Source organism: Tursiops truncatus, chromosome 17 (assembly GCF_011762595.2).
Source record: "Tursiops truncatus isolate mTurTru1 chromosome 17, mTurTru1.mat.Y, whole genome shotgun sequence".
Lineage (NCBI taxonomy): Eukaryota > Metazoa > Chordata > Mammalia > Artiodactyla > Delphinidae > Tursiops > Tursiops truncatus.
The window spans coordinates 33,292,506-33,305,582 of record NC_047050.1 but is presented as its reverse complement, the minus strand read 5'-3'; the positions used below and the strand labels follow the sequence as shown (position 1 = coordinate 33,305,582).

The following is a 13,077-nucleotide window of genomic DNA, read 5'->3' as shown; positions in this document are numbered from 1 at the left end:
ATTGCAACTCTTTATCAGAATAGGTTTTTTTCTTTCAGTTTTATTGAGATCAAGTTGACATACAGCAAGCACTATATAAGTTTAAGGTGTACAACATAACAATCTTACATACATCATGAAATGATTACCACAATAAGTGAACAATGATCACCTCATACAGATACAAAATAAAAGAAAGAAAGTTTTTTCCTTGTGATGAGAACACTTAGGATTTACTCTCTTAACTTTCATATATGGCATACATATAGCATGTTAATTATATTAATCATGTTGTACATAAACAAACTTACAGAACAGGTCTTTCAAACACTTTATTATTGCATAAAAGTTAAAAAGGGGACTTCCATGGTGGCGCAGTGGTTAAGAATCCGCCTGCCAATGCAGGGGACACAGGTTCAAACCCTGGTCCGGGAAGATCCCACATGCCGCAGAGCAACTAAGCCCGCGAGCCACAACTCCTGAAGTCTGCATGCCTAGAACTTGTGCTCCACAACAAGAGAAGCCACCACAATGAGAAGCCTGCACACCACAACCAAGAGTAGCCCCCACTCACCACAACTAGAGAAAGCCCACGTGCATCAACAAAGACCCAACGCAGCCAAAAATAAGTAAATAAAATTTTAAAAAAGTTAAAAGGGAACAAAAGCAGAAAAATATAGCTACTTCAATTTGGTAACAAACTCACAACGTAAAAAGGGGTAAGTTGAGACAACAAAAACACAAAAGTGAAGAGGTAAGGGATGGAACCCATATAGGTAAATAAAGGTCTGATGCTATCGTCAGAAAAAGGACAATTTTCTCTATGAGACATTTTATACAAACCCCATGGAACCACAATACATAAATCTAGAGCAGAGACACAAAACATAAAAAAGAGGAAACTGAGTAAAATGTCTAGAAAACCACCAAACCAAAACAGCAGACAGAAACACAAAGAAAATGAAACAATGGAGATACAAAACAAGCAGAAAACAGGAGATAAAATGGCAGTCCTCATTTAACAATAATCACCCTAAATATAAATGGATTGAATTCACTAATCAAAAGACACAGAATTAGATGAATTAAAAAACAAGACCCAAATATATGCTACCTCCAGGAGACTCATCTCAGCTCTAAAGACAAATGTAGGCTAAAAGTGAAGCAACAGAAGATAATACTCCAAGCAAATAGTAGCCAAAAGGAAGTGGGTATAGGGGAGCGATCAAGATGGCTCCGCCATCTTGTTTGGGAACAAACAAACAAAAAAAGATAGCAGAGGAGTAGGATTTGAAGCTCTACTCCTCCCACAAAAACATCAAAAACACATGTACAAGTGGAACGATTCACACAGAACATCTACTCAACGCTAGTAGAAAGTGGCTATAGCTATACTTATATCAGACAAAATAGACATCAAATAGAAAAGGTAACAAGAGACAAAAATGGAGAGTATATAATGATTAAGAGGACAATTTAATCAAAAAGACATAGTGATTAATATATGTGCACCTAACATAGGAGTATCAAAATATATGAAACAATTATTAACAGACCTAAAGGAAGAAATTGACAGCAACACAATAATAGTAAGGGACTTTAACACTCCACTTACATTGATGGATAGATCATCCAGACAGAAAGTCAACAAGGAAATAGTGGCCTTAAATGTGAGATTATACCATATGAATTTGATAGATTTGTAAAGAACGTTCCATCTAAATGTAGCAGAAAACACATTCTTCTCAAGTGCACATGGAATTTTCTTAAGGATAGACCATATGTTGGGACACGAAACAAGTCTCAAAAAATTTAAGAAATTTGAAATCATATCAAGCATCTTTTTCAACCACAATGGTGTAAAACTAGAAATCAACTACAAGAAGAAAGCTGGAAAAATCATGAATATGTGCAGAATGAACAACATGCTACTGAACAACTATTGGTTCAACAAAGAAACCAAAGGAGAAATCAAAAATTACCTGAAGACAAATGAAAATGAAAACACAACATACCAAAATTTATGGGATGCAGCAAAAGCAATACTAAGATGGAAGTTTATGCTAATACAGGCCTACCACAGAAACAAGAAAAATCTCAAATAAATAAACCTACACCTAAAGGAATTAGAAAGAAAAGAACAAAGCCCAAAGTCTGTAAAAGAAAGAATACAGTAAAGATTAGAGCAGAAATAAATGAAATAGAGACTAAAAAGACAAAAGAACATATCAATGAAACTAAAAGCTGTTTCTTCAAAAGGACAAAGAAAATTGACAAAGCTTTAGCTAGACTCACAAGAAAAAGAGAGGGCTCTAATAAATAAAATCAGCAACAAAAGAGGAGAAATAACAAGAGACACACAGAAATACAAAGAATTATAAAAACATATTATGAACAGCTATATGCCACCAAATCAGACAGCTGAGAAGAAACCGATAAATTCATAGACTCATACAACCTTCCAAGACTGAATCATGAAGAAACAGAACATCTGAGTAGACTGATCACTAGTACAGAGATTGAAACAGTATTCAAAAACCTCCCAAAAAACAAAAGCAGAGGACCAGATGTCTTCACAGGTGAATTCTACCAAACATTTAATATCTATTAACACCTATTCTTCTAAAAAGCTTTCAAAAATTTGAAGAAGAGGGAACACTTCCTAACTCATTTCTATGAAGCCATCATCATCCTGACAACAACAAAAAAGAAAATTACAGGGGCATCCCTGGTGGTGCAGTGGTTAAGAACCCGCCTGCCAATGCAGGGGACACAGGTTCGAGCCCCGGTCTGGAAAGATCCCACATGCTACAGAACAGCTAAGCTCATGCACAACAACTACTGAGCCTGTGCTCTAGGGCCTGCGAGCCACAAGTACTGAAGCCCGTGTGGCTAGAGCCCATGCTCTTCAACGAGAAGCCACTGCAATGAGAAGCCCGTGCACCACAACGAAGAGTAGCCCCCGCTCACCACAACTAGAGAAAGCCTGTGCACAGCAACGAAGACCCAACACAGCCAAAAATAAATAAATAAATAAATAAAATTAAAAGAAAAATAAGAAAATTACAGGTCAATATTCCTGATGAAAACAGATCCAAAAATCCTCAATAAAATATTAGCAAACCAAATACAACAATACATTAAAAGGATCATACACCATGATCAAGTGCAATTTATCCCAGGGATGCAAGGATGGTTCAAGATCACAAAGCAATGTAATATGCCATATTAACAAAATGAAGGATAAAAAACATGATCATCTCAATCAGGTGCAGAAAAAGCTTTTGACAAAATTCAACATCCATTTATGATAAAAAAAAAAAAACTCTCCAGAAAGTGGACATAGAGGGAACATACCTCAGCATAATAAAGACCCAATATGACACACCCACAACTAACATCACACTCAATGGTGAAAAGCTGAAAGCATTTCCTCTAAGGTCAGGAAGAAGACAAGGATGCCCACTCTTGCCACTTTTATTCAGCATAATACTGGAAGTCCTAGCCACAGCAATCAGAGAAGAAAAAGAAAAGGAATCCAAATTGGAAAGGAAGAAGCAAAACACTCACTGCTTGCAGATGACAAGATAAATAGAAAATCCTAAGAACACACCAAAAAATTACTCATCAATGAATTCAGTAAAGTTGCAGGATACAAAATTAATATACAGAAATCTGTTGCATCTCTGTACACTAACAACAAACTATCAGAAAGAGAAACTAAGGAAACAATCCTGTTTACCAGCACATCAGAAAGAGTATATACCTAGGAATAAACCTATCTAAGGAAGTAAAAGACATGTACTCAGAAAACTGTGACACTAATGAAAGAAACTGAAGATGAGACAAACAGATGGAAAGATACACCACGTTCTTGGAGTGGAATGAATAATATTGTTAAAATGACCATACTACTCAACATCAAAAAAACAAAGAACCTGATTTAAAAATGGACAGAAGACCTGAACAGACATTTTTCCAAAGTGGACATGCAGACAGCCAACAGGCATGTGAAAAGATGCTCAACATCACTAATCATCAGGAAAATTCAAATCAAAACCACAATAACATAGTACCTCACACCTGTCAGGATGGCCACCATGAAGAACACAAATAACACACGTTGACGAGGATGTGGAGAAAAGGGAACCCTTGTACACTGTTGGTGGGAATGTAAATTGGTGCAGTCACTGTGGAAAACAGTACAGAGGTTTCTCAAAAAAATAAAAATAGAACTACCATATGACCCAGCAACTTCACTCCTGGGTATACATCCAAAAAATACTAATTTGCAAAGATACATGCACTGCAATGTTCATTGTACTGGGCTGGCCAAAAAGTTCATTCTGGTTTTCCCCTAACATCTTACATTTATTTGTAAGTAGTATTATCTACAATTGTCAAGATGCAGAAGCAACCTAAATATCCATCAACAGATGAGTGGACTAAGATGTGATATAAACAGGGTGGAGTCAAGATGGCAGAGTAGGAGGACACAGAGTTCACATGTCCTCACAACTAGGGCACCTACCAGATGCTGGTGGGGGACCTCAATACCCAAAGGGACGGGAGGAACCCCCAAGCGACCGGGTAGGATGTGGTGGGGAACGAGGGGGGAGAAGTGGAGGCCGGACGGGACTGGCACGCCTGACGGGTGGCTGGGGAAGGGGAGGGATTCCCACTCCTGGAGAGGCCCACTCACCATGAGCAAACCAACGGGGACCGGGAGTCGGAGGAGACCCTCAGGGGTTCAGAGGCTAGCATTTCCCCCACCCACTCAGGCCCTGGGGAGCCTGCTGAGGTCCGGGGTCTGGTCCTCTGCCCTCCAGGGCCCCCTCCAGCATGGGTCATGGGAACATGGGAGGGAGGGGGGAGGAAGAGTAGAAGTGAGCCGGGAGGGACCCCCGGGGTTGTAGGATCCGGGGGGAACACAGCTAGCATTTCCCCTACCCACTCAAGCCCCTGGGAGCCAGCTGGGGTCCTGGGCCTCCAGCCACGTGGGTCCTGTGGGTGTGGAAGACGGGGGAGGAAGAGTAGACACGAACAGGGAGGGACTCTCGGGATAGGAGAATCGGAGGGAACACAGCTAGCATTTCCCTGCCCACTCCGGCCTCATCGAAACTGCTGGGGTGCTGGGCCTGGCACTCCACCCCCCGAGGCTGGAGGCACCCCAAGGGCCCCTCGAGCCCCGCTGAGCCTACCCCCCACCCCCAATCCCCAGGGCCTTTTCCAGCAGCATAGGTCCTGAACACAGGCTCTTCCCCAGCCTAAAGCCCACCCCCAGCCTAGACCCGTCCCAGTTAAGCTCCGCCCCCCACAGTCAAGGCCTTTTCTGGCTATTTTTTTTTTTTTTTTTGCTACTAGGGTTATGTTTTACCTTCTGGTTGCTGTTTCATTTATATTTTTAATTCTTCTAATATACCTGTTAGTTTTCTATTTTTATTTTCTTTTTTACTCCTTGTCATTGTTCTGCTCCTTTTTTTTTTTTCTTGTCACACCACATCACTTGCAGAATCAGTTCATGGGCCAGGGGTCAGGACTGAGCTCCTGTGGAGGGAGTGCTGAGTCTGAACCTCTGGACTAACAAAGAACCTCAGACCCCAGTGAATATTAATTGGAGTGAGGTCTCCCAGGGGTCCTCATCTCGGCACCAAAACCTGGCTCTACCCAACTGCCCGCAACCTCCAGTGCTGGAAGCGTCAGGCCAAACAACCATTAAGACAGGAACACGCTCCCACCCAACAAAAAATTAAGACAACAAAAAAATATGCAACAGACGAAGGAGCAAGGTAAAAACCTACAAGACCAAATAAATGAAGAGGAAATACGTAACCTACCTAAAAAGTAATTCAGAGTAATGATAATAAAGATGATCCATGATCTTGGAAATAGAAGGGAGGCACAGATAGAGAAAATACAAGAAATGTTTAACAAGGACCTGGAAGAAATAAGGAACAAACAAACAGTGATGTACAGCAAAATAAATAAAATGAAAACTACACTAGAAGGAATCAATAGCAGAATAACTGAGACAGAAGAATGAATAAGTGAGCTGGAAGATAAAATGGTGGAAATAACTGCCGAGAGGCAGAATAAAAAAAAAAAAAAGCATTTGAGAAGATTAAACACCCATTTATGATAAAACTCTCAATAAAGTTGGTATAGAAGGAACATACTGCAACATAATAAAGGCCATACATGACAAGCCCATACCTAACATCATACTCAATGGGGAAAAACTGAAAACTATCCCTCTAAAATCAGGAACAAGGAAAGAATATCCACTCTTGTCACTCTTATTCAACATAGTATTGGAAGCCCCAGCCAGAGCAATTAGGCAAGAAAAAGAAATCAAAGGCATTTAAATTGGAAAGGAAGAAAAAAAATTGTCACTATTTGTGAATGATAAGATTTCATATATAGAAAACCCTAAAGACTCCCCCAAATAGTATTAGAAATAGTAAAGAAATACAGTAAAGTTGAAAGGTACAAAATCAACATACAAAAAATTGGCTGTGTTTCTATACACCAACACTGAGCTAGCAGAAAGACAAATTTAAAAAACAATCCCATTTACAATCACAAAAAAAAGAATAAAATACCTAGGAATAAATTTAACCAAGGAGGTAAAAGACTCATACACTGAAAACTATAAGACATTGTTGAAAGAATGAAGACACAAATAAGTGAAAAGATATTCTGGGCTCGTGGGTTGGAAGAATTAACTTTGTTAAAATGACCTTATTACCTAAAGCAATCTATAGATTCAATGCAATCCTTATCAAACTCCCAGGGACTTTTTTCATGAAAATAGAACAAAAGAATTCTAAAATTTATATTGAATCACAAAATACAGCAAATAGCCAACACACTCCTGAGAAAAGAGAACAAAGCTGGAGGTATCACACTCCCTGATTTCAAACTAAATTACAAAGCTATAGTAATCAAAACAGCATGGTAATGAAAGAAAAAGAGATACACAGATCAAAGGAAAAGAAAGTAGAGCCCAGAAATAATACCATGTATATACAGACAATTAATATATGACAAAGAAGCGAAGAACATACAATGGAGAGAGGATAATCTCTCCAGTACTTGGTGTTGGGAAAACTGGACCGTCACTGACAGAAAATGAAACTAGACCACTATCTCACACCATACATAAAAATCAACTCAAAATAGATTAAAGATTGAATCTAAGACCTGAAACCACAAAATTCCTAGAAGAAAATAGGCAGTAAGCTCTTTAACATCAGTCTTAGCAATCTTTCTAGATATGTCTCCTCAGGCAAGGGAAACTAAAGCAAAAATAAACAAATGGGACTACATCAAACTAAAACGCTTCCGCACAGCAAAGGAAACAATCAACAAAATGAAAATACAAACTATTGAATGGAAGAAGATACGTGCAAATGATATATCCGATAAGAGGTTAACATCCAAAATATGTAAAGATCTCATACAACTCAACAACAACAACAAAAAACATTTAAAAAATGGGCAGAGGAGCTGAATAAACATTTTTCCAAAGAAGACTTATAGATGGTCAACAGGCACGTGAAAAGATGCTCAACATTGCTAATCATCAGGGAAATGTAAATCAAAACCACAATGAGATAGCACCTCACACCTGTCAGAATGGCTATCATCAAAAAGACCATAAATAACAGATGTTGGTGAGGATACAGAATAAAGGGTACCCTAGTAAACTGTTAGTGGGAATATACACTGGTGTAGCCACTATGGAAAACAGTATAGAGGGTCCTGAAAAAATTAAGAATAGAACTACCATATTTTCCAGCTATCCCACTTCTGGGTATTTATCCAAAGAATACAGAAACACTAATTTGAAAAGATATATGAACCCCTGTGTTCATCATGGCATTATTTACAATAGCCAAGATATTAAAATAGCTAAGTGCCCATCAACAGTTGAATGGATAAAGATGTGATACACACACACACACACACAAACACACACAGAAATACTACTCAGCCATAAAAAGATAAAATTTTCCCATTTGTGACAACACAGATGGACCTTGAGGGTATCATGCTAAGTGAAATAAGTCAGATGGAAAAAGACAAATACATATGATATCACTCATATGTGGACTATAAAAAACAAACACATGCACACACACACAAACAAATGAAAAAACCAAACAAAAACAAACACATAAATACAGAGAACAGAGTAGTGGTTACCAGGGGAAGGGGCAGGGAGGAATGGGTAAAGGGGATCAACTGTATGGTGATAGATGGAAACAAAATTTTTAGTGGTAAACACACTGTAGTGTAAGTAGAAGTAGAAATACTGCACACTTGAAACATTTATATATGTTATAAACCAATGTTACTTCAATAAAAAATAAATCTAGAATTTTTAAAATAATAAAGAGAAATAACTCAATAAAAAATGGATTAAAAACATAGATAGTACGGATTAAGTAGAAATCAGCAAGAGGGAACATTTGGAGGCAACAGAAATGTTCTATGTCTTGGTTTGGTAATGGTTACCTAAGTGTATAAATTTACAAAACAATCAAAATTCTGTATCAATTTATATATAGAAAATCTGTGGATTTTACTATACATAAATGTTTCTTCCCATTTAGCAAACTAAAAATAATACATACATTAGAGCTACATTATGCATTGATTTACTCTTTCTTTAATCTATCTGTATTTCAGCATACAATAATCCTGCATTTCATACTGATTCTATACTGATATATGAAAATACTTTGTAAATTACAAAGCACTATTGTGGTATAAAGTATTATTAATGCTACTTAAATAATAATGCTACTTTAAGTGGTTAAAATAACCTCTTAAGAGTTTCAAGAGGTATCTCTTGCTTCTAGTGATCTCTAGGGTTTGATGGAAAAATTCAATATTTATCCTATCCATGTCCTTCATGACTAGTCTCTTAAATAAAACTCTGTATTATTCTTTTAGTCTTTCCTCATTTCAAGTTCTCTCAATTCTTTAATAAATTTAGGTACTCTTTTCCACACTATTTACTAAAAATTTTAAATTTATATATGACATCTTAGTGATGAATGAACCTCAGCATGATAATTTCAAATCCTCCCCAGAAAGGATCAGCCATGTATTTACTGACCTTTGTGGCTATAAGAGCACATTGGGCTAAGGTCTTTAGGAGTTTCCTAAATCCTTTATTTGTTCAAAATTGTTAGTTTTGCATCAGTGCTGCCTAGAAACATACTTTAATAGTGTCCCTCTAATTTTAGCTTCTCTGCCCCTGCTAAGGCCACAGTTCTCCTGATCTTCAGTCATCTGCTAGTCCCTCTCTGAGTGCACCTCATCACCAATTCCTGTCCCCAGCAAGTGAGTATCTGGCTTCTAGTTGCTGGTGCCCTTATATTTTCTAGTCTGACTTCCCGGATACCTTACCTTGACCACCTTCCTAGATATCAGACCACCTAACATACTTCTGATCACAGATTATTACAGATTGCCTGCTCCCTGAACTGACTTCCGTATTTACCACTTTGACACACCTCAGAGGTCATTAGCACCTGAGTTCCTTGACTATCGCTCCAATACCAGAAAAGACCCTGTGCATTGTACTCTCCACAGCTCACTAATACAAGTCCTTAAAACCCTGTCAGGTTACAGCATCTATAACCGACAGGAATTTTGGAAGAATGAAAACTGGCTCCATCTTTTAAGAAGCCTTAGCTAATGTATTTTTAATGAAGCCCATAGAATTTTAACCAATGTGATGAATAAAAATAGATCAAAGTCTACGTTAAAATGAATGACAATAATGAGAAAAGAAGGGAGAGTCAGACAGAAATCAAGAGTAACACAGATGGGCAGGGGATGAAATAAAAGAGAAAAGGCAGAGAAACACCAAGTGATGAGAGAGGCCGAAGAAAGAAACAGAAGCAAAAGTGAAGAGTTGACAGAGAGAGAGAAAGAGAGAGAGACAGACATACATAGAGAAACAAATAGAGAAATGAGTAAGAGGTATGGAGAGAGGAAATCAGACAGAGGCAGAGTGAGAAGAGATAGAAGGATCCTAGAACAGAGAAGAGAGAGAAGTCAGCCCACACTTCTCTGTCTCCCTTCCCAATCATCCACCCCTTTAAACAAAATCAAAAAAAATATGTAAATTCCAAATTTCAATCATATCCACTTTGTTGTAATGGGAATGAGTGACCTGGGGTTTCAATTTCAATGAGTGCATGGAGAAAAGATGGAAGTTATTAGCACATGTGTAGAAAAAACGCTAGTGCCTCTCTAGCATCCTTCTGTCTGTTCCTACATCCTTTCTCAAGCTGATTTGAGAATTATCCACACTGTAAAGAAGAAGAAACTGAACCTAATGAGGCAAAGGCTTTGAACCAACAGAAGGAAACTGGTCGGCTCATGCCATTCCCCTCAAGCCCCAGAGGACATCCTTCAAGGAACACAAGGATTCTTCCTCCTTGTCCTGGTTCAGAATACTCTCCAACCTCTCTGAGAAAATGCCCCCATCCTTCAAGTCCCAACCACAACCTGCTCAGGGACAGTGTCTTAGTCACCTGTCATGTGGGCATGCAGCACAGGGCCTGGTACACAAAAGTCATCAGTAAGTTTCTGTTAAATGAATAAATGTACACTGGTTCTAGACATATATGTATATACCCACCTAAATACATTACAAATATATTCACTATTTATATTGTATGAACTTTTCTAAAGAAGTCTGTTCCTATAGTACTAAACAAAAATGTTTTAGTACATTCTAAATCTACTCTCCTTCCAGTTTTCTCATTGATGTCATCATCATCTAAACTATCCACTCCAGCTAAAAACTCTGTCACCTTATCAGTAAGGCCTATTGATCTTATCTTCTAAATATCTCCTAATTTATCCTCCATGCCATCTATCCTAACAAAAGGAAAATAAGACCCTCCTAAATGATCTCTCTAATCTTTTCTAGCCCTTACATTGTTCCCAGTAACCTTTCTAATCAAGTCACATTCTTTATGAGACACCTTCAAGAAAAAGCCATACAGAAATAATTCCCCATTTCCTCAAAATTAACATCAAATTCCCCATTTTGGTATTGGGAACTTTCCCAATTACATCCAACCCACCTCCCATAATCATCTCCCACTGATCTCCCTCCCCATCTGTAACCAGTCCCTAAACCCTTCTGCTTTTCCCACACCAAGCTTCTTCCCATGGACATTTACATTTCCTTTCCTTCCCCCTTCTCCATGTCTAGATCTTTGAAAATTCAGCTAAAATTGCATTCTGTTCCTCAATGATAATGAGGAACATGATAATCATCCCTAGGGAGAGTTATTTCTTTCTTTCTCTGGATTTCCAATGCACTTGAAACATAACATTTAATATAGCTTAGATCACAGCATATGGTAACTATTTAAGTGCATATGGTAACTATTTAAGTATCTTTCTTCCCCAATAGCTTATGAGTTGTACAAGAATAGACACTGTCATTGACGTTTTTACGTATCCCAGGGCTTAGCACAGAAACTGCACAAGTAGGAATCCAATAAACATGTAAAGAATAAATATACATACCTTTCTGTGCTTTGATTAGTTGCTTTCCAATTTCTAGTGTCACAAAGGCTGTGCCATTTAGAACTATGTCAGTTATGGTCTTCCAAGCATTAGGAGACAGTCTTTCAGTGGGAGAAATAAAATTCCCTGCTGCATTGTTTATCACAATCTAATAAATGATTAAGGCAAGTTACAGAAACTTAGATGAGGAAGAATATTTTCCCTAAAGGGCTTTTATTTTTGAAACTTATAAATCCAAATAATATAATAAAGCTAAAGTTCACAGTCTGCTATGAAAAAATACCATGAGATTTGGTTCAGTTTTACCTTTTTTGAGCCTGTGAAAATTCCCTATTATTATTTACCAAATTTTAGAGTTCTAATCCCCATCTCAAAATTAGGGTACAGTCTATTATTAAAAATATAAATATAGATTAAGCATATCTACCATGTGACTATACTTTATTTCAAGAAATCTTAATTAAAATGCCTTTAATTTCTGGTATCATTTTGGCTTAATTTAGCTAATGAAATTCTTGGTTGATGACCTGCTTCTTCAGTATCAATAAAGATTCCAATATTATTATTCCACCAATAATGTAATACATTATCGGTTTGTCTGAAAATATCTTTAACATAGAAAAGTGCTCTCTTTGAGACTACTGGAAGAAATGGTTTCTTTCCAATATGTGAACCAAACAAAAGCAAAATACCCATGCATATCTCAGGTCTTACAAATCTGGAGATTTTTTTGTAGGTTTCCTTGTTTGTATTATTCTCCTCCACTGACAGAGATAATCAAGTTATTTAAAAAAAGCAAAGAGCATGAATCATTTAAATTAGATATTGTGCTCTTGGATAACAGCTCTTATTTCATAATCTTATTAAATAAAGTAAAATCGTTTTTTCTATATGATTGTAAATGTATTTTTTAAGTACTCCTGAAAGGAAATGGTGTAGCAGTCCACCTAATCTATTCCCTGGTTTAAACAGAGCTAGCTTTCTGCTAGCAATGGAAAATAGCTGCTTCTTAACACAGCATTTGCTCACATCAATATTTTATTTCCTTAATACATCTTGGTAGGTGATATCAACATCAAAGGCCTCATACTCTCGCCTCATCACCATTACACTTACATCAGGATGTCCTACGACTTTGATCAGCTCTGACACAGTGCTTTGCACCATACCAGGATCCCTCACATCACACTGAATTGCATGAACCTGCAAAATAACAAAGAGAAAAAAAGAACCCTATATTTTTTCAGACTTCCTAATCCATGAGTATGAGTAAATTACTTAAGCATGCTATAATTCCTAAATCTGATTTAAGTAACTGTTTTTAATGTACCTTATTTCCAGTTTGAGAAGAAATTTGTTCTGCAGTTGCTTTCAGAACATCAATTTTTCTAGAAAAAAACACATGGTACTTTGCATGAGTTCTGAAATAACTTCATGTTATATTTTTCTTTTTAATTTCATAAATTAAAAAAGAGAATCTACAGCTTAATGACATGAATTTTTGAGACAATAGAAAAGCTATATCTACAAGCA

At 37.3% G+C, this 13,077-nt stretch overlaps 1 protein-coding gene across 2 annotated transcripts in view; it reads right to left on the bottom strand.

Moving 5' to 3' along the window:
- The window catches only part of DECR1 (2,4-dienoyl-CoA reductase 1), a 50,813-nt gene that overhangs the window by 25,827 nt on the left and 11,909 nt on the right, over positions 1–13,077 (bottom strand). For both annotated transcript variants that reach the window (XM_019925158.3, XM_019925159.3), the window contains exons 3-5: positions 12,875–12,932; positions 12,661–12,747; positions 11,545–11,692 (exon numbers count right to left, since the gene is read on the bottom strand). In XM_019925158.3, the coding sequence (XP_019780717.2) occupies positions 11,545–11,692; positions 12,661–12,747; positions 12,875–12,932 (293 nt within the window). The remainder of the gene's footprint in view (positions 1–11,544; positions 11,693–12,660; positions 12,748–12,874; positions 12,933–13,077) is intronic.